At 41.8% G+C, this 25,166-nt stretch overlaps 1 protein-coding gene across 2 annotated transcripts; it reads left to right on the forward strand.

The window, feature by feature from the left end:
- Nucleotides 1–3,631: 3,631 nt before the first annotated feature.
- Nucleotides 3,632–25,166, forward strand: REEP2 (receptor accessory protein 2). 2 transcript variants are annotated; one of them, XM_062002358.1, is made up of 9 exons: nucleotides 3,632–3,688; nucleotides 4,052–4,124; nucleotides 9,649–9,725; nucleotides 10,847–10,915; nucleotides 11,067–11,259; nucleotides 11,817–11,930; nucleotides 12,287–12,434; nucleotides 12,716–12,873; nucleotides 15,222–25,166. In XM_062002358.1, exons 1-9 carry the CDS (start codon nucleotides 3,657–3,659, stop codon nucleotides 15,294–15,296), a joined length of 939 nt encoding a protein of 312 aa, XP_061858342.1. In that variant the 5' UTR covers nucleotides 3,632–3,656; the 3' UTR covers nucleotides 15,297–25,166. The 2 variants fall into 2 exon arrangements, with proteins under 2 accessions (XP_061858342.1, XP_061858344.1); XM_062002360.1 differs by lacking the exon at nucleotides 10,847–10,915 and having other exon boundaries at nucleotides 11,139–11,259.

The following is a 25,166-nucleotide window of genomic DNA, read 5'->3' on the forward strand; positions in this document are numbered from 1 at the left end:
CTGTCTTCCTATTGCTAAATGGAGCTGCACAAGGTGGTGGGCAGGCACCATTTTTGAATATTGGCTTTAAGCCTTGTCTGTGTCTATTAGCCAATGTCCTGTGGAACTACGGGCAAACAGAAGCAGGAATTCAGGATTATGTAGCTGTTGACCTGCCCAAGTTAATTTGGATTGCATTCACAATACTGAAGCTTGGTGTGTGTTCAGTCATGCAAGGATGTACTCAGCACTGTCAGGCAAGAATTTCACAGAGCCTTCAAAATGTTACACAGGACACGTTCATCTTTTTTCTTCCAGTCTTACGTGAAGAGGATGAAATAATGTCCCAGTCCGAAAATTTCACTTCTTTTCAATCCAACAACTCCTTCCTTTTCTTGATTAAAAATGTCTGCAAGAGTTAATTTTACAACACTTAAATCGTTTCTTCGTTTATAAACTGTACTGTGAGGCCACTGAACCAGGCAACATGAATATCGGGGAAATTAGAACCTGAGCATGTGAAATAAGAATTGGAGCAGAAGAGTTAGATGTCAAGCAGTAACTTGACTTCACTGGCAATACAAATAAAATGAAAAAAGTTACCAGGCATGGATATTCTTTAAAATGACTGCTCCTATGATTTCTATCAAAGGACTATTAGAAGTGAGGAAGGAGAGAGCATTCTGAGCTTCTACAGGTAAGAGATATTGCTTGAGCTGTATGACACTCCCAAGTGAATGATTTATGCATCAAGCATATCTTGGAAGTATTACTTTGGTAGAAAAGGAGTTAGAAACTACACAGCATGTGAGTAAAGCATAGTGTGGAAGCACTTGGAGACAATGCATCTTACAAGCTCTGGTTACTGTTAAGTAATCTTCTGATTGTCAACTTGATTGTTTTCCCAAACTTGTCTAAATGGGATGCATAGTACTGCTTGCGGTCACTCTCTACCAACGCATCTCAATCTGAAACCATCCCATAGCTTCCTTTCCTTGTCACTGGCAGTGTCTTTTAGATCCCTAAAGCGAGTTCCAAGGGCTAGATATAACGAAAGTACAGCTTCCTCTAGGAAGGTCTCTTCTAACTAAACAGCTTTCAGTCACAAAGTGAAACTGGTAGAAAAAGGAAATCTCACAATACTTTCCATTTCTAGGGCCTTGCATCCCACAATATCAGTTATACTGTCAGCTCACACTTTTTCTCTATTTTCCTTATCCCTTTCAGTGTTTGATAACTCTTTCATTAGAATCTGCCTGTTCAAGCTTCAGAGAGAGGGTTCCCATTGTGTTCTTCCTCACCTGTCTTCTAAGACCTTTATTTATTCTGCTAAACTTTTCCAGAGGCACTCCTGTGTTCCTGAGCCCTGGTAATTGCTCCTTCATTACAGAAGCTTCTGCCCAAACCTCTGTGTCAGCAGGATGTCTGGATCTGACTTGGCATTGTTCTAAATGTAGCTTAGCTTAGGCTGCTCTACTCAAGGAACAATTTGATTCCCATGCCCTATTGTTCAGGTCATAATGGATTGATAGGTGTTTGGTTGTCTGTTTTGGCGTTTGTAGAACACAAATTTATCATGAGTTACTTCAGCAGTAGCGTATCTACTACAAAAACTATACAGCCTTAATTTGAAAAGAATTGATTAATTGCTTTCCAGGGTAGGTCTTAAGATCTTAATTACACAGCACTATACAATATTAGTAATAATTTTTAACAAGAATACTACTAATAAATCATTCTATTTTAATTTGACCTGCAGCTCACTTTTGTTCCCAAAATAGCCCTTCAGTACCAGTAGTTTCTCCTTCTGGAAAAGTAAGTTAATAAATTAATTTCTCATTCTTCTTTATGATATGGAAAGGAATTGAGCTACTTCTTGCTAACTGTAAATTGCTAGCTTAAAATACCTTTCCTGAAGTTGCTCTAAAGCTCAGCGTACTACTTAACAATGAGCTGCCACTTTAGGCATTCATAAGACCACTTGCTCCACTAACGCTGATGTTCATGTTCTGCTGTTCTTCCCACCATTGATTTCTAATGCGCTGTAACTCTTGGTAATGCTCCTCAGTACATTAAGCAGTTTAAAACATTGAGGCATATTTTATATAGTCGCGACTTAACCATGCTGCAGTTACTTAGTAGTCCCCTGGTCTTCATACATTGTGTTCACCAAGCCTCTGAATTTTCTCTCTTTTGTTTGCATCTTTCACTCATCTGAGTGCAAACACAGAACTCAAGTACCAGAACTGTTGCCATGCTGGTCTCTGATAGGAAGCTGAGGTAGTTAGAAATTGAATTATTTAGTTGAAGGTTGTGCGTGGTGGTGTTACTTGGATGTGTGAGAGCAGATTCCTTTTATCCTATTTGTAGGTCAGTTATGCCATCAATGGTGTAAATTGTGCAGTGCCTTATGCAATCATTCTGTGGCCATTCATATGCAAAAGCAGATTATGACAAGATGTTCTTTGTCACTGTCTGTAGAGACACTGTGTTTTCAACTCCTCTGTGTAAAGGAAAGTTACTAATGTTTTGTATTTTTCATCATTGCTCATAATGCTAAAGTTCATGTGTTCATGAGGAAATTTTTCCCTAGCAGCTCTTCATTTTTGCTTTGACTCTGGTCTTTTTCCTTTTTATTAAGGCTATTTGGCAAGTAATGAGGCTTTGCCATAATCTCTTACCATAGGGTTTGGTTTGGGCTTTTTGGTTAGCTGAAGAATCACAATAGTTTCCTGCAAATGACTTTTTTTTTTTTAAAGGCTTATGTAATGGACATCTTGATGTTATTCAGAGATCTGTGTATTGGGCCTGATCAGCCCTGGACTGTAACATACATTCAGGCTACTCACCAGTGGGGCAAAAGGGGCCCACTAATTAAGAGTGAATCAGAGAGGATAAAGATTCTCTTAACATTATTCCATGATGAACTGTTAAAATGTAAGCACTTCTGGTACTTGTGTATGTTTAGGCATCCACATTGCCACCAGACAACAAGGTTATTTTGTTTTTTGGCCCTCACTGTTCAGCCTTGTCAGTATAGTCAAGCAACCCTTGGCCTCTCAACTGAAGTGTGTAAGAACAAGAGCACTAAGCCACACTGAATTGTCTTGGAAACTGTACATGACAGCCTTCATCCCTTTGGTTTGATAATCTAGACCTCAGTATCAGTGTTTTACATCTGCTTTTGGGTGAAACTGAGAGCTAGGGGACTTTGAAACACTTATCTGTTTTCACCATGTATTCGCTGTTATCTAGACCCCTCTACATGAGGCAACTTGACGGAAGATGGCTTCTGTGGTCGCTGTTTGCCGAAGTACCTGCGACCTTAATTCTCACTCCTCTTCCCTAATTTTCTTACATTGCTCCTGTTACTCTCGCGGCAGCTCTCCGGGAGGTCCCCGTTGCTGCTGCGCTGCCGTCACCCTCCTCTGCCCGGGGGCTCCGCCTCGCTGCTGACGGGCGCGGGGGCCGCCTGGGCTCCGCCGCCAGGCGCTTCCGCCGGTGCGAGGTGGGCGGCCCGAGGGATGCTCGGGGCGCGCTGCGGCCCTTTGCCTCCGATGCGTCGGCTCCTCCCCTTCAAGAACTCGGGGCGGGGCCGCGCTTGCTGCAGGAACCTGCCCTTTAAGTGCCGCCTTCCGCCGCCGCTCAGCCGCCGCCCGAGCCCGCCCGGTGCCGCCATGGTCTCCTGGATCATCTCCCGCCTCGTGGTGTGAGTGCGGGCGGCCAGGGCGGAGGGATGTGCAGGCCGCCTTGCAGGGCCCTTCCCCGGCAGGGGCCGCGACCGCCGGCCGGAGCGGAGCTGCCGCGGTTGCGCTGGCTCTGCCCCGCGGGACCCCCGTGCCCCACGGTGGAGGGGCGGCCGTGGGAGCGGGGGCCGTTTCGCCGGCGGCTGCGGCCGCGCCCCGGCTCGTCCGCGCAGGCTGCCGCGGCCCGAGCGCGGCCCAAGGGCGGCGGCCCGGTGGGGGCGGCCGAGCCCCGCCCGGGCGGGCTCAGGGGACCGGCCGCGCCGCGAGCTGCCGGGGCTGGCGGCGCGGGACGCCGCGAAGCGCTGAGGGGTCTGTTCTTCTCGCAGGCTGATCTTCGGCACCCTCTACCCCGCGTACTCCTCCTACAAGGCCGTGAAGACGAAAAACGTGAAGGAATATGTGAGTACGGGTTCGCCGCGACGGCGCAGCGGCCGCCCCCTCCCCTCCGGCTGCCCCGCGCACCCCTCGCCTGACCCCGAGGGGAGCGCTTCCCGGCCCCGCAGGGTCACCTGCAGGTTGCCTCCCGAGCAGCAACCCCCACAGCCTTCGGAGAAGTTGCCGAGGAATGGCATTAAATAAAAAGGGAGGCTTCAAACCGTGAACGTGGGCTGTCTTTTCTGAGGAGATGCTGAGTAAGAAAGGGAAAGCAGGGGAAGCATTGCAGTCTGGAAGCATGTGAAAGTCCAGGACAAGTTCTTTAACTTTGTCCTTCCTCTATGTCCTTTTACCGCTTTTTTGGTATTACTTGTGTAGTCTTCTAAAAGGCTGAGTAATCTTGCTTGGTCTGTCTTCTTGTGATTGAACCTTGCTTGTGATCAATATTTTCTGTTGGTCAGGACTTCACCTGGTTTCCATTCTGGAATCGTTTCACATTCTCTAGCTCTCTCTACACCATTGTTACAGTTCCTGTATTAAAAACACATTCAATGATGTGATGTGTCATCTTCCAGAAGAAGTGTTCTAAGTTGATCAGTGGAGACAAGAGCTATTTGGTTTATGAGTGGGATGAGTATCCATTTATCTAGACTGAGGAATAACCTAATGGGGAAGAGAAGTAATGTGATTGAATAGGTTACAATTTGTTGATATTACTTTGAGGTGCAGCCTGAGATTCTTTATCCAGATGGCTCTGTTTGCTCCTTACAAAATGACATGTCAACGAGAAATACTGCAGGATGTAGTCCTTTGGGTTTTTTTGTTATATGCTGCTTCAGTCCTCTAGAATTGCCTAGACTTTTCCTATGTGTTGCCTTAAAATCTACCCCACTGAAGGAGATGATAACTGAGGTGACAGTCTTGTTCACAGTCAATAGCTTTACAAACCACAACATCTGGCTGCGGTGGTTTTTGGGGGCGTTTTGGTTTTGGGGTTTTTTTAATACTGGTCTCAGTAGAGAAGTTGAAATGAGGACGTTTTAGGAGACATGGATGATTGATATAGTGTTTTGAGTGAGTATTGGAGATATATTCAGAAGTATGATGAACCTTATTAAACTTCAAAGTTTATTAGTGAAAAGAAAGCGTAAAAGAGGCTGTGTGAATGATGTCATGATCTTGTGACATCATAGTTATCTTTGAAGCAGTATCATATTACTGTTATATTCTCAGGCCTTCATCTCCTCTTTCCTTCAAGATGCCTGTGACCTTCATTTGTTGCATGAAATGCATATATTTTTACCCAAAATTTTATTCTGACTCATGAGTGTCTGTCGTGGAATTACGGTGTTCCAGTTAAAAAATCTGTATTAACCTGAAGACAGACTCACATTTCAGAGTTTTAACCTGTTTTGTTGAGAACTTCAGGGGGAAAAAAACAAAACTATTTTTTTTAAAACAGCATCGTTTTTCTGGAGCTCAAAGGCATGGTGAATATGGAGCCTTTGCATTCGTAAGCATGCTTTACAGTAAAAAGCTGTTTATTTTCTGTGGGCAGGTTAGCTGTTGGGATACACAAATGCTGTACTTCCTTGCAGAATGTGCATGTTACACTGACCTGGTTTTCCTTTGGTAGATTTTAGCTAATAAACTGTTAAGACTTTCCTAATCTGATGGTGAACAAGAGAATGGGGTACAGTGCTTGAGTATCATAAAGTTGTTTTAACAGTAATTTCAACTAATCACTTGGTTGCAAGCCCTGCTGAGGCTGATGTGGACGAGTATGGCATTCATTTTGGATTTTGCTTTGTGTATATAGTTTTCTGGATGTAGGTGGTTGCAGATTGCTACAGCACAAAATTTTCTCTTGCTTTATTTTCAATGCAAATACTGGGGTTGGTTCAAGAAAATGTATTTGAACTGCTAAAACTGATTTTATATGTAAATTATTTCTCCTTGAGAGAATAATCAGAAGTTTAAATGTTGGACTGTCATCAGCCTAATTCACTTACCTTTGGAGAGCTTCTTCCTACTCAACCGAAGTCCAAGGATGGAGAAAAGAAAACTTTAAATGTGAGAGGGCCAATACCTCTTCAAACTGTTCTTCATGTGAAAAGTCAGTGGAAAACGTGGATGTTATGCTGCAGGCTTTCAAAGCCAGCTATATGTATGTACATAGTGCTTAAGAACCAACATTGGCGGGGGAGAAAGATCTTACAGGTGTATCTATGCCAGAGAGCATGGTGTATTGAAGATGGAGTTGACACAGAGCAGACTACCACAAGCAGTCCATCAGTAGGATCAGAGTACAGTACGAACTTATTCTTCCCCCCACCATGATACAAATTTATGATAATTCCTTGAGCTATGACAAACTGCTTCTAGTAGTTCAGACTGTTCTAAAAGTAATTTCTTTCTTCTTTGTTGTCATCTTCAGATTGGATAAAATCTACATTCCAATTATGCTTTTGCATTTACTTAATTTATTTATGTTCTTGACGTGAGTTGAGGAGACCATGTATGTGCAATTGGCTGAAGTTGGTGGTCATCCGCTTGAGTAGCAAAGACTTGATTCCTTTTTAATGGACGGAAAAAAAATAGCCTGTTTTTGATCCTCAGTTTCTGAAGGTGTAATCTGAGGGTCCAGGGTTCAAGTCCCTGGTTTTATGTTGTCTTGGATTATGTAATCTGGTTAAGAAAGAAAAAAGTTATTTGTTCTTCCCTCCTGCTTTCTGCTCTTCCAGTTTCTGGTTATCTGTGCTCCATGAACAGAGTTAACGAGTTGGAAGATGAATTCTTGTAGTTTTTTAAGAGCTATCTTTCTTTTTGTCTTTGACTGTAGAGCGTAGGGTGAAGGGTGGCAGGACAGAGGGCAAGAGACTTGTGTCCAGTATCAAAGATGTGAACACACGGTTTATTTATTAAACTGTGAAACTACAAGCCGGTCAGCCTCACCTCCATCCCTGGAAAGGTGACGGAACAACTCATCCTGAAAGTAGTCACTAAACATATGAAGGAAAAGGTGGTTATCAGGGGGAGTCAAGATGGATTCACCAAGGGGAAATCCTGTGTTACCAACCTGATATCCTTCTATGAGTGTATAACTGGCTGGCTAGATGAGGGGAGAGCAGTGGATGTCATCTGCCTTGACTTCAGCAAGGCTTTTGACACTGTCTCCCACAACATCCTCATCAGAAAGCTCAGGCAGTGTGGCTTGGATGAGTGGACAGTGAGGTGGATCGAGAGCTGGCTGAATGACAGAGCCCAGAGGGTGGTGATCAATGGCACAGAATGGAGTTGGAGGCCTGTGGCCAGTGGAGTTCCACAGGGCCAGTCTTGTTCAACATCTTCATCAACGACCTGGATGAGGGGACAGAGTGTACCCTCAGCAAGTTCCCTGATGACACCAAACTGGGAGGACTGGCTGATTCCCCAGAAGGCTGTGCTGCCATTCAGCGGGATCTCAACTGGCTTGAGAGTTGGGCAGAGAGGAACCTCATGGGTTCAACAAGGACAAGTGCAGAGTCCTGCATCTGGGGAGGAACAACCCCAAGCACCAGTACAGGCTGGGGGTTGACCTGCTGGAGAGCAGCTCTGCAGAGAGACACCTAGGAGTCCTGATTGATAATAAACTAACCATGAGCCAGCAATGTGCCCACATGGCCAGCAGGTCAAGGGATGTTCTCCTCCCCATCTCCTGTGCCTTGGTGAGGCCTCATCTGGAGTCCTGTGTCCAGTTCTGGGCTCCTCAGCTCAAGAGGGACAGATAACTTCTAGAGAGAGTCCAGCACAGGGCCACCAAGATGATCAGGGGACTGGAGCATCTTTCATACAAGGAAAGACTGCAGGAACTGGGGCTGTTCAGTCTAGAAAAGAGGAGACTGAGGGGAGATCTTATTAATATTTACAAATATCTAAATGACGGATGTCAGGAGATTGGGACATCCCTTTTTTCTATAGTACCTACCAACAGGACAAGGGGTAATGGGATGAAGTTGGAACACAAAAAATTCCATTTAAACATAAGAGAAACCTATTTCACTGTTCAGGTGAGGGAGCCCTGGCACAGGCTGCCCAGAGGGGTTGTGGAGTCTCCTCCTCTGGAGGTCTTCAAGACCTGCCTGGACACATTCCTATGCGACCTGATCTAGGTGGACCTGCTTTGGCAGGGGGTTTGCACTAGATGATCTCCAAAAGTCCCTTCCAACCCCTACCATTCTGTGATTCTACGTATAGCTCTACGTATCTGCTAATTGCTGTTACTGCCTTCATTTTGCCCAATACTGAAGCAGTGTTTGCTGGTATGTAGCGTCTCTGAAATTTGTCCTCGTTTGCCACCTTTGATTTGTCATTATCCACGTACTTTTTCAAAGAAGAGATGATCTATGTTGCTGCATTGAAGAGGTAACCTTTTGTTTCATGGAGCTGCTTTAGAAGTCAAATAAATGACACCTGGTCTTGGTCCAGTCCAAACTGATGTTACAAAAGGGGGGGAAAAAATCAGTCAGGAGAGAGCCATAAAATAGAAGTTTTGCTACTTTTTGTCATGAAAAAAAAGCACAATAAAGTAGAAATCATTTTGGCTACTAAGCACTTTGTTCAAAACCATTCACTGTGTTAGAGGGGTTGGAGGTAGCATGGAATTTACTTGATTCAGTTTAGTTCTCTTTTCCCATTTTTGATGGCACTTACTTTTAGCACAGATGACCTCTTCTTTCTGGCTGTCTGCTACTGACATTTGTATTTACTTCTTAACAGAATAGAAAACTACCAGTTTCCCTCAAAAGATATCGATTTTTCTGCCACTGGAAATTTTTGGGGAACAATTTTTATAATTCACATGATTCCTTTATAGGAATAATTGTCCTGTAGTTGAGAGACTTGTTACTAAAACAACAGAGTGTGATTATGTGTCTGTGTGTGTGTGTGTTAGGGGGAAATTATTTCATGTTTACTTTGAAAGAAATACCTACTGCTTCAGAGAAGGATGCTTTCTTACGTCTCTTACTAAGCCTTTCTTTAACAGGTAACTGTAGTTTCTGGGAATAACGCTTAAAGCAAAGAATGCTTATTATTGAGTTACAGCAGAATGCTATATTGGTTGGTTTGATTTTGGGGTTTTTTCTTCAAGAAAAAAAACTTTAAGTACAGGACTACAGCTTAAACTTTTTCACATGTGTATGTACATATATATTTATTAAAATAACCGTGATACTTGAATGCACTTCTTAGCCAACTGCTTACTCTTTTTAGATAGCTGATATGGAACTTTAGATAGCTGATATGGGATGCAACACTTTTGCATCATAATATTGCTACAGGGCATGCATTTGTCACTGTATGTGTATGAATTTAACTACTAAGAGCACATTAACCCTACATGTTTTCCCACACCATTTGGTGTGTGACCCTCTCCATTATTAATTATATATGCTTTCTTGTTGAATTAATCTTAATGTGTGGAGAAGATGAGTCATTTTTACTGAGAAGATGTTTCGCTTTTTTATGGATTCCAATGGATGTCTAGTGAGTGACTGCTCTTTTGCAGGTGAAGTGGATGATGTACTGGATTGTGTTTGCCTTTTTCACAACTGCAGAAACACTCACAGACATTGTTCTTTCTTGGTGAGTTTCGTGGTGGCGTGTTTTGGGTGGTTTTTTTGTTGATTGGGTTGTTTTTTAAAGAAGAGAGGAATAGTGTTAGGATGCTAAGAATAAACTATCTCTCCCTTAGTTGTTTTCAGTTCTCTACGAAGAGTCTGCAGGTTTGTAAATATTGTGGGTAGTAGCTGCTGGTTTCGTCTCCTGTACTCACAAACGGTAAATACACGGTATCTGTAAAAGAATCTTCATCCATTCATAACATAAAACTGGTGAAGTTTGAGACATGGTCTAAAAGATGTGGTTTTTTTTAAAAAAAAAAAGATAGTGGAAGGGACCTGTTTTGCTTTTTGAGCCTGTTGTGTGGAGGAGCAGATCAGATATATATCTCTGCACTTAAATAGTGTTTGACGTGGTGAAATTCTCTTCTGCTAATGAAGGTGGAACAGGGATGCAGTGGAGTCAGTGAAAGTAAGTTCTTAATCCTTTCAGTGGCGTGGGTCATGCTTGGCGATATGGAGGCCTCCAAAAATGACAAATCAGTCTTTATATGATGATTTCAGTCTTCAACTGAACCTTTGGAACAGGAAATCCTTAATTTCCTCATTGCTTTAGTGTTTGAGCTTTATATACATCTGTGAAAGAACATTAGTTGAGTTCCATCTTTAAATGAAACATGAACTGGCTACACAGGCCATACAAAAGTGCTCAGCAGTTCTGTCTCTTCCTGCATAAACTTTGAAAAGCAGACAAAGATCTAAAAAGACCAGGAGATGTGGCTTGTTCACTGGACCACTGAAAACAAAAGTCTTTTACTACCAACAGACAGTATAAAATTTGCATTCACAGTGTATATTCCTAGAGACTTTATTTGGTCAAAGTTAGAGATGAAAGATTGACGTCCTACCTGCTCTGTGCTACATTTACACGGATCCTCCTTTCGTGTCTTACTGTGGAGTACCTCCTGGAAGTTGCAGAAACTGAGCCATCAACCTTAGCAGGAAATTGAGATTTATTGAAATACATAGTTGAAAAGTTTGGAAAATGGGAAAGAAACTAAAGCAATAGTAACATGCAGTGGATACTCTGAACAAATTTCAGAATGCTGAGAGTAGCTGTCAGATAATAATTTGGTGTGTTTGCAGGGCTGAGAGATGCCCTGTTTATGGAGTTTTCATGGCTATGGATGAAAGACTAAATGAGACTCGAAGAAGGTATGTCCTAGGATTCCACAGAGAGTTCTGCTATTCTGACCTGATATATCAGTTCTTTTGTTTCTGAGCCTTTACCTTGTTTGTGCTCTTTCTGCCTATACTGCTCACTATTGGTTATCTACATCTGTCTCTGTGCTGATCTTGATTCCAGTTCTCCATCTTTCTCTCTCTCTCTCTCTCTCTCTCTCTCTCTGTTTCTTTTTTTATTCCCTCTTTCTCTCAGGTTTCCTTTTTATTTCGAGCTGAAAATTGCATTTGTGATTTGGCTGCTCTCCCCTTACACCAAGGGCTCCAGTGTCCTCTACAGGAAGTTTGTGCACCCAACGCTCTCCAATAAGGAGAAGGTACTCATTTATTGTTGGAAGATACTGACCTGTCTGGGAGCTCACTGACTTCTGATTCAGTTATGCCACAATAAAAACTGAAATGCTTGAATCATGCTTGTGCTGACGTTAGTGGATGTAAAATGATTCTGCCTGACAGCAATGTCATACTGCAGCTTACTGAAGATTGTAACGTAGCCAGTCGTTTGCCTAATGCTTAGAAAGCATGTTTGGCTAACCCAGTGTCATGAGCCCTTATAGTCACTGTCAGTAGTTAAGCTCTTTGAATCATGATAGGAGCAGCATGTTCTGTAGCGATGCTGTTTTTTCATGTTGTCAGTATAAGCAACTGCTTTGTTTCGGTTGTTTGAATTTGGAACTAGTGTAAGTGAAAGTTGCATTTGCAAGCTTTCTGTAAGAGCAAAGAAGCTGTGGTTACATGGTCAATGACAACTGATGCTGGTAGCCTGGAAAGTAGCATCTGGATGAGCTTTGGGTTTTTAAGGGTGATTGGTGGGGAGACTTTGATCATGTTTATAATGAGGAGCTAAATGCCATGTTCCACATTGCCTTCCTAGGAAATTGATGAATACATTACTCAGGCTCGTGACAAGAGCTATGAAACCATGATGCGAGTTGGCAAGAGGGGGTTAAACCTTGCTGCCAATGCAGCAGTTACTGCAGCTGCCAAGGTAATGCAACACCTTTTGTAACATTCAGGAATTCCCCAGCAGTTTAGTTTTGTTTGTCAGCAATTAGGTCTGTTGGGGATGCTGGTACTTCTTGGCACCAATCTACTTTTCCTTATCTTTCCTTCAGTTTTCTTTGCAGTTAATCCCACCCTTTGACTTGTGAAAAGCAGAGGGAGAGTGGAATAGATTTTGCTTTTACCTCTCCGCTGTTGGTCTTGGGAGCATACTTTTCTTTTTCTCTTCTCTGTTTTCCATAATGGGGAATAGGGCACTTTCCCTCTACTTCTGAATGATCCCATTAAGATGGTCTTGGTGAAGGTGAAGTGTCCTTGACCCTGTTTTCTGTGTCCTCTTAGGGCCAGGGAGTTTTGTCTGAGAAGTTGCGAAGTTTCAGCATGCAGGATCTCACTCTGATCCGGGATGAAGATACCGTGCTTATGCGAAGCCATGAGCCACAGCTGCACCCTTCTGGTGGGAGTCTTCTTGAAACTATTGAGGATTCAGGTACAGAAAAGCCCTGCTGGTCCATTGTAGGCGGTCTCATGCAGTGTGCCAGAAGAGATTCCCTGGTCTTTTCATGCAATGGGTTTTAGAAAGACTACAAGGTTCCAAATTATCTGGGAGAAGTTGCATTGTCTTCCCTAGTTCTTTCCCATGTACTAACATGTCTCTCTACTATTTGGCTTATCCTGCCTTTCCTATGGTCCTTCAGGACAGGCCATTTTAGACTTCCATGTGGGGTTTGTTTAGAAGTATTTCCTAAAACTTTCTCTCTTGTGCCTTAGCTTCCTGTTACTCCTCAGGAGAGGAGAGCAGTGTGACACAGAGGTCTAATGGAGCCTCCTTGGAGACTAGAACAGACCCATCAGATGAAGATGCAGGAGACAAACTTCCTAAACGTACCCAGAGTCTCAAAACACCTAAGAAGGTGACAAAAGCTGAGGTGAGCTATTGCATAAATTATTTCCACCACAGACATTAATTTGTGAGCTTTATTGAAAGTCTCTGGCTTCACAGACTTAGGCTGTTTGAAAGTTGTTTATATAAACTTTGTTGGACTAAGTATCTGCTTGTTGAGTCCTACATCCAAGGACTTGCCATCTACTTGCTGTGCTCTAGCCTTTGTATTTTTTTCATGCCTGAAAAGCCTCTGTCATAAGCCAGGATCCAGCTTTGCTTTCATTCAGATTTCCTGTTGAAGAGTTGGGCATTAGATATTTTTAACACTTTTTGGTTGTTGACTATACCCTCTCTCCTCTCTGTGATAGTCTGACTGTGTAATACTACTGTGACATCTCTAGGACAGTCACTTTCTCCTCATCTACAATCAGGGAAAGGCCTCTAAGATCAAGTCCAACTTAACCTAGCACTGCTGTGGGCACAAGTAATCCGTGTCCCTAAGCACCACGTCTACGTGTCTCTTGAATACCTGCAGGGATGATGACTCAACCACTTCCCTGGGCAGCCTATTCCAATGCTTGATAACCCTTTTGGTGGAAAAAAAAATCCTAATAGCCAATTTGAACCTCCCTTAGGGCAACTTGAGGCTGTTACCTCTTGTCCTGTTACTTGGGAGAAGAGGCCACAACCTGCTGTCAAGGAGTTGCAGAGTGTGATCATGTCTCCCCTCAACCTTCTCCAGACTAAACACCCCCAGATCACACAGCCACTCCCCATCAGACTTGTGCTTCAGACCCTTCACCACCTGCGTTACCTTTCTTTGGACATACAGTGGTTCTGTACCCTGTTAGGCCTTCCTGGACTAGATATGGAGAAAATGGAATTTCCCTCTCCACATCACCACCCATCCCCCCACCTGTGGTTTTGTCTTGAATTTTGAGTAACTAGTAATTTTTGAACTGTCTCCTCCATATGTCCATGTGATGATCCAGGGTATTTACAGCCATTCATAAGGGACATGAGTTGTCTCCACTCTTATTATTAAAACAAGCCATACATGAAAATAAGTGCAGTTGTGTTTAAGTTTAGCTTAACCTTTTTTTTCAGCTGTGGTGTGTTTTGTAGAATATGCTTTCTGAGGTTCTGCTTTTACTCTTCTTGGATGTTTCTTGTGGTTTGATTTTAATATGTGATAAAATTCTTCTCCCTTTTTTTGAAGTTGGAGCCTTATTTGCTTGATTCAACTCAGACTCCTAATTTTACTTTTAATTTAGAATAAAAAGTGCCATATGACTGGCTCTCACATTATTGAGTTTTCAAGATAATTATTAGATAATGTGGAGGAAAGTATTGGCTTAAAGTATCATTTTAAGTCATACTATTGTCCTGTACACTGTAAAATCAGGTTACTTCAGCATGTGATTAAAGTATTCTGTGACTCTGTTGGAATAGTGTGGTTGGAGAGGAGCTCTAGAGATCATCTGGTCCAACCTCACTGTTGAAGCAAGGCCATCTAGGTCCAGTTTTGCCAGGCCCATATCCAGATGGCATTTGTGTATCTCCAAGGATGGATGTGTGTGTCTAAAGATGCATTTAAAGCAGCCCGGATATTTTTAAACTTCTTACTTCTGAGTTGATCTCTCTGCCCTCTTCTCTAGCCTGTTAGACAGGAGCAAGGAAACAAGATGAACAGAATTTGATTCCAGGTTTCCTGTTGAGGACTGTAATGACTCTGTTATGCTGTTTGTTGGGAATACAGAAATTCCAGTAAAGCATTTTGCAAGGCATATTGGGTTTTATGCCCAGTCTGTCTGGATCTTTGTTTCACATGTAGAAATTGTGGGAAGTTCTTCGACTGATGTTTTTGAGATTGTCCAGAAGGGCTGAATGCATCATAGATCATAATGCACTCTCTTTTTGCCAGTATCTGGAATGAAAGACACTGGAGTAAAGTGTGCTAACTTAACTCCAGTAAAGACTCCAGAAACTAGTTTGAGATGTTTCTGCATCTTTCAGAGAAACAGCATTTGGATTGGCAGTCAAGAAGCAGAGAAGTTATAGCAGTGAAGTGTTATGTGAATGTTACCAGTTATAAATATTGCTGTGTCTAATCTTTTGTTGAGACAACTGACTTTGAATTTTTTTTCTCACACTTGTCCTGTTTTAGAATGTCTTCCTCTCCTGGTTCCTGTTTGATGGATATGCTCTGAGTGGTTTGTTTACTAACCAAAACCAAGTGGAATGGTTAAATAGCCTTTCTGAAACAATGGATGATATCGATAGGGTCATTGTGTTGCAGTTGTTTTGTCTAATTTTCCCTCTGCATTCTTGTATCTTTCCATTAGGTGTTAAAGAAAACTAACCTAAGATGTTGCTTTTCTCTCTCTTCAGCTTCCAGTCAGAAGTCTGAAAGCCCGCCCTAAGAAGAAAGCAGCAGGCTCTCTTGCTTCTAGCGAGTCATCCTAAGAGAAGCTCCCCCTCCCCAGCACCTGTCTCTGACCCAGGATTTGCCTGTCACTTCTGAGGGGAAACTCCCCAAAGAAAGGGAGCTGAGATTCATGTACATAACTGATACTGCTTTGTAGAGCTCATTCCAAGGCAAGGGGGAGGCTGGGATTCAGAAAGTGGAGTAGAGGATACACATCCTCAGGAATTTTCTCCTTTTCATCTATCTGTTAGAGGGAATGCTGATGTCTGTATATAGCCTGTTGCTTTGGAATTCCCACTGTATAACCCTAGTTGGGGAAAATCTTTGCTGGAAGGACTGACTAGGGTTAGAGACATCCATTGCACAGAAGCTGGAAAAAATATTAGACACTGAAATTCCACAGGGGTGGGTGGCTGCCTAAAATGTCTTACCCTGCTCTAAGCATTCTTCTGCAGCTGTGTGTTGTTAAGAAATGCCCACCATGATTCATCCTCCTTAAGAACAGACTGTACCTGTCGTGTCCATCCCCTTTGAGAAGGTGACTGAAATGATGTATGCTGAGTGCTTTGAAACATAAAGGACTAGCTCCTGGGAGGAGTGTTGTTAGAGTCCTGTTACTAGTACTGCAAGATTAAGAGATTGGCTTTTTTTTTTTTTGCAAGGTGAAGGGAGATAATTGAAAAACTGGGCAATGAAGAAAATGTGCTGATATATGCACATACACGTGTCATGGAGCAGATACAGGTATCTGTAAGAGTTAAGTATTAAGAAGGAAAGTTGGGCAACTGTAATATTTTGCCTCTTTTTGAAACTGCTTGAATTTTATTTTGGGTTCTGTTGTTCACTTTGATTCCTGAGAGAGCATCAGAGTGAGGCAAGTCCCATACAGTGGGAAAAGTTGTCAGGGAGACAGTTTCTTTGCCATTTAGTGTCTGAAGTCCATGTCATCCTGATACTTGTTACTATGGTCAAATTCTTTCATTCTAGCAGGTGACTGGGGAAAACCTGACTCAATATAGCCTGTGGGCATACTTGAGAATTTCAGAAGCCCTTATACCTCACTTTTAGGAGATCCAGTCCTCAGGACATGAGAACTGATAAAACAGCTGATGTATGAATTTTGCTAATTACAAGATTCAGTTTATGGGGTATAAAAAGCGGGAGTTAGGGCATAATACTGTATTTACTCAGTCCATTTCCTTTAGGCTACTGCAGCCTTTGCACAAATTTTCTGTCTACCTGTGTGCCATGTTTATCAATGTCCCAAGACCTCAGCAGCACATAACACTTGGGACAGAACTACATTGAATGCAGAATACATATTGTGGGAGTGAAATTGCAGAGCTGCAGTGAAAATTTGCATCATGCCCTACTGGATTCCAAACTGTTAAGGGGAGATTCCCCCATACACAGGCCAACAGAGTCAGTGGGAATTGGAGATGAGTAGGGTTTCTGGTTTTGAGAACTATAATGTGGGAGCGCCATTAGACATGGTTGTCAGAACAAATACTTGATGGTGTTGATCTTCACTGAAGCCAGTTATGAAAGGAACCTGGCTTCACCTTCCCTACTGAAGACTGTTCCTACCTCTAGGTACAGGCACTTGTGTTTGCCAACATCTTTTGCTGTCACATCTCTGAAATTATGGTAGATTCTTCACAGAGCTGAGTATTTCACTGCTGACAATGTGTAGAATCACTTCTGCAAGTAACCATTCCACAAGTATTTCTGTCCTGAAGAATTAGCCCTTCAAAAGTTTGTAAAGTTGAAGATTAGGACTGATATTTTTCTTGTTTTGCATTGTCTTGGTGGCAGGTTGTTATGAATTGACTAGTTATTTTAGGAAATAAATTAAGTTGATTTTATTGTTATTTGTAGCTTTTAAAATGGAAGCCTTGACAGACCACTTCAGCAACTTGCATCTTGTGAGGAATTCATGTGCTGGATTATCTACAAGGCTTTAGATGGAAGCCAGCAGAAAATCCTTGATTCAACTTTGAGTTTAGAGTTTTGCAAAGAAAGCCAAGTGTTTTGTTCTTTTTAATTCATTAGCAAACATTATACTTGTCTCACTAATACATGCAAAGATGTGTCCTGAAGCAGCAGTTCTTTCTGTTTCCATAGGAAATTCCTCCTTCAACGTGAGGGATAAAAGTCTTTACTGATTATGTGGAAGACTCAGTTGTGATGAACTGCTGTCCTAGATTTTACTGTACTGAACAAGAGATTGTTCTCTATATACCAGGTATCTTTACGACCACATTTCCTGAATTTTTTTTTCTTTAATAAAAATTTTCCTTAGCAAATTACTTATGTAAATCATTGAGGGATTTGATTTGGAAGCCAGTGGTTCTTCATTATGCATGCATTCCGAGTCTTGGATTTCTCTGTTTTCTAACAGAGACTTTCCAGATCATTTTCTAGAGTGTGTTCATTTGTGGTAACTCTTCCAGCTTTGCAGCACAGGAAGAATTTCTAAAGACTTGGTTTTGGTGTTTGGATTTACTTTCGTATTCCTGAGCTAAGTCCTACACTAAGTATCTTTTAATTAGCACTAATGCTTGATGTCATTAGCCTGTGGGTAAGTGCAGGTCAGTCTTACCCTGACGTTTGTTGTACAGGGGAATTCAATGACTTCTGGTTTTGAGAGAGCCTGGAGTAAAGTCACAGATTGTTATGTAGTGTATGATGTGAAGATGATGATGTCAAGCAGCAGAACTTAGAGAGAGCAAGAACGATGTCTTAGCATGGACACTGTTTTCTTCTTGCAGTACAAATGTGATTGCTAGACTGTGCTCTGCTTGATCAAAGCCTCTGCAGATCTGCCACCACCCACATGACCTCTTAGTGAGTTACTAGATACAGTTCTGCATGGGATGACATGGTCTTGCATAGAAATTGTTTTGTTAATGAGAACGCTGATTGTGCCATTCTGGTGAAATGCAGTTATCAGCTGTTGTTCAGTGTTTTCAGCAGGAAATGCTCGAATGTGGTTTCTCTTCAGTATCATCTGTGGGCTTCATTGTGCAATTAAGCAAATGGTTAAATCTTCACCTAGCATTTGAACCCATTGTGTTCAGGAAGTGTTTATAACTCTTTACTAATTTGCCTGGGCGTGGAGAGAAACACAGTAAGAGAAAATTATGATACCTGAAGTTTCGGGGCAGGGGACGGGAGCAGCATGGAGAGTCAAACTTCATGTGCCTAAGAATTAACCCAAAATACTTGCACCATGAGGTACAAAGCGAAGCCATGACTCCCTTTTGGAAAGAAATGTTGTACCTTCATGCTTTAGAATACTGTGAGATAATGTCTATGAGATAATGTTCTGCTGTTGCAAAAGAAAATGGTGACACGTCGTTTTCCTTCTGAGGAAATGGTTTGCTGTTAAGAGACAAATGTTCTCTTGCTTGTCAGTATCCTTCATGGGGGGTAAGAAATAGAAAAATACAGGGGAGACTAATGCCAGATTTTAAACCTTACACCTCCACGTCTTAATTTCTTACTGTTCTGTATCGAGTTTCTCATTTTCTAGCCTTATGTTTCCCAGACTGATTTATTTTAGACTAGATTAACTTCCTTAGTAGGTATCCTTTAAAATGAAAAGCTTATTCTGGGGAAACTACACCTTCCTCCGTTTTAATGATCTGAGTTCTTTCCATTGTCCTTTTGCAGTGCTGGGATTTCATTTTTAAATATCCCTCTGGGAAGTATAACTCCCTCACAATGTAACGTCAAGTAATTTCTGCCAAGAAAAGCAAGGTTTCTAGATAACTGACTTTCCAGAAGTTGTTTATTCTTTGCCATCTCAATCAGCAGGATCGGTGCCTTAGGAGGAGAGTGAGGTGACTGTGGAAAACTCTGTCTCTGATCTGCACAGAGCATTGGATCAAGGAGGCTTGCGTATTCACTACATCACTGTATGCTTGAGAGCAGCTGTTGAATATGCAAACTTGCATATAACACTAGGGACACTGTATTGTTGCATGACTCTGGCACTTGCTGGGGACATGCTAAATCACATCTCTATGTAACTGATCAGTACTGTAGCTCTTCTTGCTTTACCCAGTAAGAATTCATAATGTGCCACCTGGCTGAAGCATCTTGTTGGGGCTGCTTTCTGAGTTGCACTGTCATGTCGGGTGTGTATAACACCAGAAAAGTATTCTGAAGCTGTATGAGCTCAAAGAATCTGAAGTCTTTTGAGCTGGAAGGGACCTCTGGAGGTCATCTGGTTCAACTGCCCTGCTCAAGCAGGGCCACCTAGAGTCAGTCACCCACTAGTTCCTGTGTGCTGTTTATGGTCTGGAGCCTGCTGAATTTAATGTTTTAAGAGCTGGTATGTGCAGAAATACGTGTGCTGTGGGGGGTATGCTTTAGAGTTACAGAGGAGGAAGGATTCCTGATCACCTTTCATCTGGAATTTGGCACTGTTACAAAACACTACGAACATAATTCAGTCTTATTTATAGGTATTGTTAAGAAGCCTAGAGGCTTCAGAAGAGATGCACAAAGTAACTTGTGAGAACAGTCGGTTTGCACAGTAAATGAAGACAATAAACCTGAATAGCAGCTAAGAGCTTGTCTTGTGAGGTAGATTTGGATTAGAAAATGGGCTGTGTACAGAGTTGTCTGCAAAATACTGCTGACTTTCTGATCCTCAAGTAATATTTGAAAACTATGAAATTTAAAGATTACAGCCTCATTTTTCTTACAGCACCCCACTGTCTGAGTCTTACCTTTTGAAGCTGGGCTTGAGCTACATATATTGAGATCCTTGAACCATTCATCACTTCAGAATAAAGTTTGAATTTTGCATCTGCAGGGAGGACCAGAAGAGTGTCAAATTATCTCAGATGACTTTGTAATAGATGTGTTATTCTGGGGAAGCACCAACAGGAAGCTCCAGAGGATACATCTGTCTGGGAAATTACCTGCCACAAAGCTAGCATTGTTAGATGAACCAAGTGCTGGACTTTGCTACACTCATATACAGAGCTATCTGTAGAATCCCAAAAGTCAATGTCAGAATTGCCAGTGCTGTAATTCTAATGAGAACTGGAATTAAAATAGTATGAAATTATAAGAGACAGTGCCAAATTGGTGGGGTTATTTTCTGCAATTTTGCAGGTAAATTTAGGTCTTTGCTGCTTCTTTACCTAAACCTTGACCGTCAGCACTTTCAAGAAAACTGTTACTCCCTTTCTCTGTTTCTCAGCTCCTATCATTTCATTACCTGGTTAGGTTTTCTCTTATTAAGCAAGGGACTAGTTTCATTTTGCTGACTGTGAAAACATGAAAAGTACTGTCTTGTAGAGCTGAAATTTAACCTCCTTCCTTTATTAAAGGTCCCTTCCAACCCCTACCATTCTATGATTTTGTGGCCTAGAGTCATACAGTTACTTGTACAACAAGGCCTGAGGCTGCATTCCTACCTGGAATCTGTGTATCTGTTGGCAGTAACATAGTTCTATGTATTTCCATTATCTTGCAGTGGGTTCTGGCTGAAACAGGATTACTGCAGACCTTTTGGACAAGAGCATTTAGCTGAAGAGTATCGGAAGTAACATTTGGGGAAAGGCTGCAAAAGTGACTGAACTCTAAAAGGACAAGAGTTCAAGTCTTCTGTAACATATGACTGTCTGAATCTAACAGATTTGTGACAGCAGTAGAAGTGCATTGCTGTATTGAGTTACCAAAGGTGGGGAATTCAGTTGCATTCTTTGCAGCAGGCCTGGGAGAAGGGTCAGGCTGGATGGTGAGCATCTAAAATGTTTACGTACAAGGGAACTAAGCTTTTATCAGAAGTAAGGTTTTAGTGACTTACCAGGAAGAAAGCCAGTTGAAAATTTTTGGTGACTTTATAAAATTAGAATAAAGGATCCTGATCATCAAACCTATTATCGAATACGAAGCTTTTGTATTCATGCTCCTCCCTTTTTGGGAACTCACTGAGTTGATGGACTCCTCACTTTTGACTCCTCTCTTAGATTTTTAATTCTTTTCTCAAATGTTGTGTATGTCATAGAGAAAGAAATGAATTTTTTCTTTTGACTTGCAACCATGAATTCATGTCTGAGTTCAGGCATACTGAGCTATGTATGAGACAGTGTTGGTTGAATGAAAGTCCAATAAAAAAATGGAGAAGCTGAGACAAATCTAAACAGGTAAAGATGACCAAATGACCTTCCTTGAAGTGCAGAAATTAAGAGACTACATAGTGCTTGGTTTGGAGTCAACATTTTCACAGAAAAATGCTCTGTTAGCACGGTGCTGATGTTAAAGATGGCAAGACACAGGGAGGGCTGCCAGTTGCTTTTTGTCCACCAGAGGGTATAAGCGTCACACAACCGCTGAAGACGAGCGAGCAAAGACTTTCCTGAGGTTGAATTATGACAGGTTAAACGTCGACATGTCTCTATGAGACTGAAAGTTCTGCTTAGGAAGAGAGGGGGAAAGAGGGAACAAACTGGAGCTTTAATGGGGAAATATGAAGTAATACTACAGTTAACCCCTAACTGAAAAGGCTACAGAAGCTTGCTGGGATTTCTAATTGAACCATTTTCTAGTGTGGCTGTTGAGACAATAGCGTTACAGAATAACTGTCCTCAGATCTTCTTGTTGTCCATTCAAGCCACTTTCTAGGTGCAGGAAGCAGCTCTGTAAATGCAATGTTTGTAGTTTATCCTCCCGCCCTTTGGAATTATCCAGTTTCTGTACATTTGTGTATTCGGTAGCATTGCCCTAATTTATACTCTGAGGTTTTTAGTATTTCCTGGTAAGAATGAGCAGTTTCTTTCAGGTGGATCTATATTCTGTAGAAATTGAAGCACTTTTAATCTAAAAAATACAGATGTATCTAATGGGTTACTATGGCAATTTGTGACCATGGCAACAGTGAGTTAGCATTCTGAGGAACACACAGGTTCATTTCTGGTTTGCTTGTTTTGTTGTGTTTTGGGGTTTTTTTTGTCAACAACCTCATTAATGGTGCAAGCTCCCCAGCTCAAGAGGTACAGGGTACTTCTGGAGACAATGCAGTGCAGGGCCACCAAGATGATCAGGGGACAGGAACATCTTCCTTACAAGGAAAGGCTACGGAAACTGAGGCTGTTTAGTCTGGAGGAGACCGAAGGGGGATCTTATTAATACTTAAAAATATCTAAATGATGAATGTCAGGAGGTTGGGGCATCATTTTTTTCTGTTGTATCTAGTGACAGGATAAGGGGTAATGGAAAGAAGCTGAAACACAAAAAATTCTATTGAAACAAAAGGAAGAACTGCTGTAAGGGTGAGCACAGGCTGCCCAGGGGAATTGTGGAGTCTCCTTCTTTGGAGATCTTCAAAACCCACCTGGACACGTTCCTGTGTGACCTGATCTAGGTGAACGTGCTTTAGCAGGAGAGTTGAACTATATGATCTCTAAAGGTCCCTTCCAATCCTACCATTCTGTGATTTCAGGAAAAAACATTGCTTTTTTGAGTTCTTGACTATACAAGACCATGTAAGAACAAGGGATTTTGACATTTTCTCATACAAGATTTTTATAGAAAAGTTGATAAGTATGGGCTGGATGAGCAGACAGTGAGGTGGGGAAAAAACTAGCTGAATGGACAGGTCTAAAGTGTGGTGAGAAGTCTGAATGGAGGCCAGCAGCTAGCAGCGTACCACAAGACTCAAAACTGGGTCTAGTCCTATTTGACATTAGTGACCTGGATAATGGAGTAAAGTGTAGACTCAGCAAGTTTGCTTATAATACAAAACTGGAAGGAGTGGCTGATGTGCAGGAAGCAGCAAGAGGTATTTAGAGTATCTGACCTTGCATCTTAAAATATAGGGAAATCTGAGTAGAAACGTAATGAGACAGTCTGAGATTCGTTCTGGTGTTGAGAAAGAGGTCTTTTATCTACAGCATCCTAGATGGAAACTTACAGGCTGAAGAAGGGTCCAGGTCATAGCAGGAGTTCACTGTAGGAAAGAGAAATGGAATTTAGAATAGGACTAGGGATTCTTTGTTGTCGGACTTGGTAGAGAAAGTTATGTTTCTGTTCCATTTTTTCCATCATATGATCAGAGTAAAACAAAAATATAGTGCTTTCAGCCAGGTGCTCTGTTTCAACTACAATTTGTGGGTTGTCCTGACATAGTTGAAACCCCAAGAGCACATATTGCATTATAGAAAACACTTCAGCCATGATTTAGAGAGTTGTGAGAAATTAATACATTACTGGGGGATGTAGGAATGGGCTTTCATCACTAAGCCTCCTGTTCAGTGAATGGCTATCACTGCCAGCGTAGAGCTCATGTAAAGGCTCTCTGCTAGCAGAACTCAATGTCAGCACAAGGAAATGTGCTGGATGTAAGTTTAGCCAAAGACAAATCACAAACATTTTCAAGCTTTCTCTTTTTCCTGGACTCTGTGGGGAATCTAGCAACTGAATGGGAATTACAACATTGCTGCTATCACTTGCTAATTTGGGGCAATTAATATCTTGAATTGTAGATAGCTTGTTTTTGAATTCTATCTATTATATAAACTGCATTTAAAAGACAGTTTTTGTAAAAGCCAGCTGTTGTGAGCAGTTTGTATTTGCCACATGCATATAGAAGCAGATGGGTGGAGCCACTGGTGCTCAAAGGCTATTACATCAGAAAAGGGCAGCCCAAGCTGAATTGGTTCAGCTACTCCAGTCTACTGTCAGGCTCTTTGATGACTGGTGAGCCACTTGGAATTAACACACGCATTGCAAGAGCTTAATCCTGATACTGTCACCTTTTTACCCATGCTTTGAAGCACCGGGATGTTAAATAACTGGGTTTCTGGGCTTTTTTTGAGGGGGAAGAGGGAATTTGAATTCTTTTTGGGGAGTCATTAAAAGCTTGGTCACTTGCTGCAGTATAATGACTTAAATGTAGAAACCTTAAAGCATCCTAATCCAGTATAGTGCTTGCTTTGTTTACCCAGACTCTTTCTAGGTATCTTTTTTGCATTCTCTTTTTGTGAAAACTATGAAAGAAAACCATGTGCTACCTCTTTGGTAACTTTCTCTTTTGCTCTAGTTTGTTTTGTCCCGTTTCAAAGGATCAGCTGTTTTTCTTCCATTTCTCCTCAGAGTATAATACAAGAGGTTTTACTGATGCACTTCCATGCCACAGGGTGGCAGCTAATCCTCACTTCTGTGTTATTTTGGCGTTTCTGCTGGAAGCAGCTCTCCTGGCCATGTGCCCCTCTGAGACATAAGCTTCATGAACCTCTGAATACAGCCCTTCTGTGGGGTTGAAGAGTATTTGAAAAAGCTTATTGTATTGTGTCTATTCAGGCTGTATCAACTTACTGAAGCCTGTAGTAGCTGACAGGACAAAAAAAGCATCTTCCAAGGTATACATTTTTAATATTGCATATTGCTACGGTTTCATGTGGGTCTCTTGTAAGTGGTGCTCCAAGCACAACTGAACACAAGTATGTGGTGACACCTCTGGAAAAATGTGGCTTTGATGGAGTCTTAGTTATTGATGTGGGTATCCAGAGATAAGTTGGGAGAAGTTACCATTCACTTTTTATTTCCAATTCATTTTGACAGATCATTATCTCAGATAATTTGAATTGACATCTCGATGTGTCATTAGAATAGGTTTATGATTTGCAGGTATGGCTTTTTGCTCTTTGTTATTGAGTTTACATGGTTTACTCCCACCCCTTGTCCCAGTTTCTTACTATTGCTGCCTGTGAATATTTTTCTTCAAAAAGCTGCTATTTTGTTATGTTCTCAAACTGTGCTCCCAAGTTGTTTAAATTTATCTCCATGTCTCTTATGTGTTTAGTCTTCTGCCTTTCTCCCTCTCCATTGTTCAATAAAGATATGAAAATTAATACAGAGTCCTGCTATTTCTGCCATGTAAAAATCAA

The sequence above is a fragment of the Colius striatus genome, chromosome 9, assembly GCF_028858725.1.
Source record: "Colius striatus isolate bColStr4 chromosome 9, bColStr4.1.hap1, whole genome shotgun sequence".
Lineage (NCBI taxonomy): Eukaryota > Metazoa > Chordata > Aves > Coliiformes > Coliidae > Colius > Colius striatus.

Bases quoted from the DNA above. Each gene is read 5' to 3' on its own strand.
- REEP2 (XM_062002358.1), top strand. From the start codon at position 3,657: ATGGTCTCCTGGATCATCTCCCGCCTCGTGGT. The intron at 4,125-9,648 runs GTGAGTACGGGT...GCTCTTTTGCAG, and splicing joins CGAAAAACGTGAAGGAATAT to GTGAAGTGGATGATGTACTG. The intron at 12,874-15,221 runs GTGAGCTATTGC...CTCTCTCTTCAG, and splicing joins AGAAGGTGACAAAAGCTGAG to CTTCCAGTCAGAAGTCTGAA.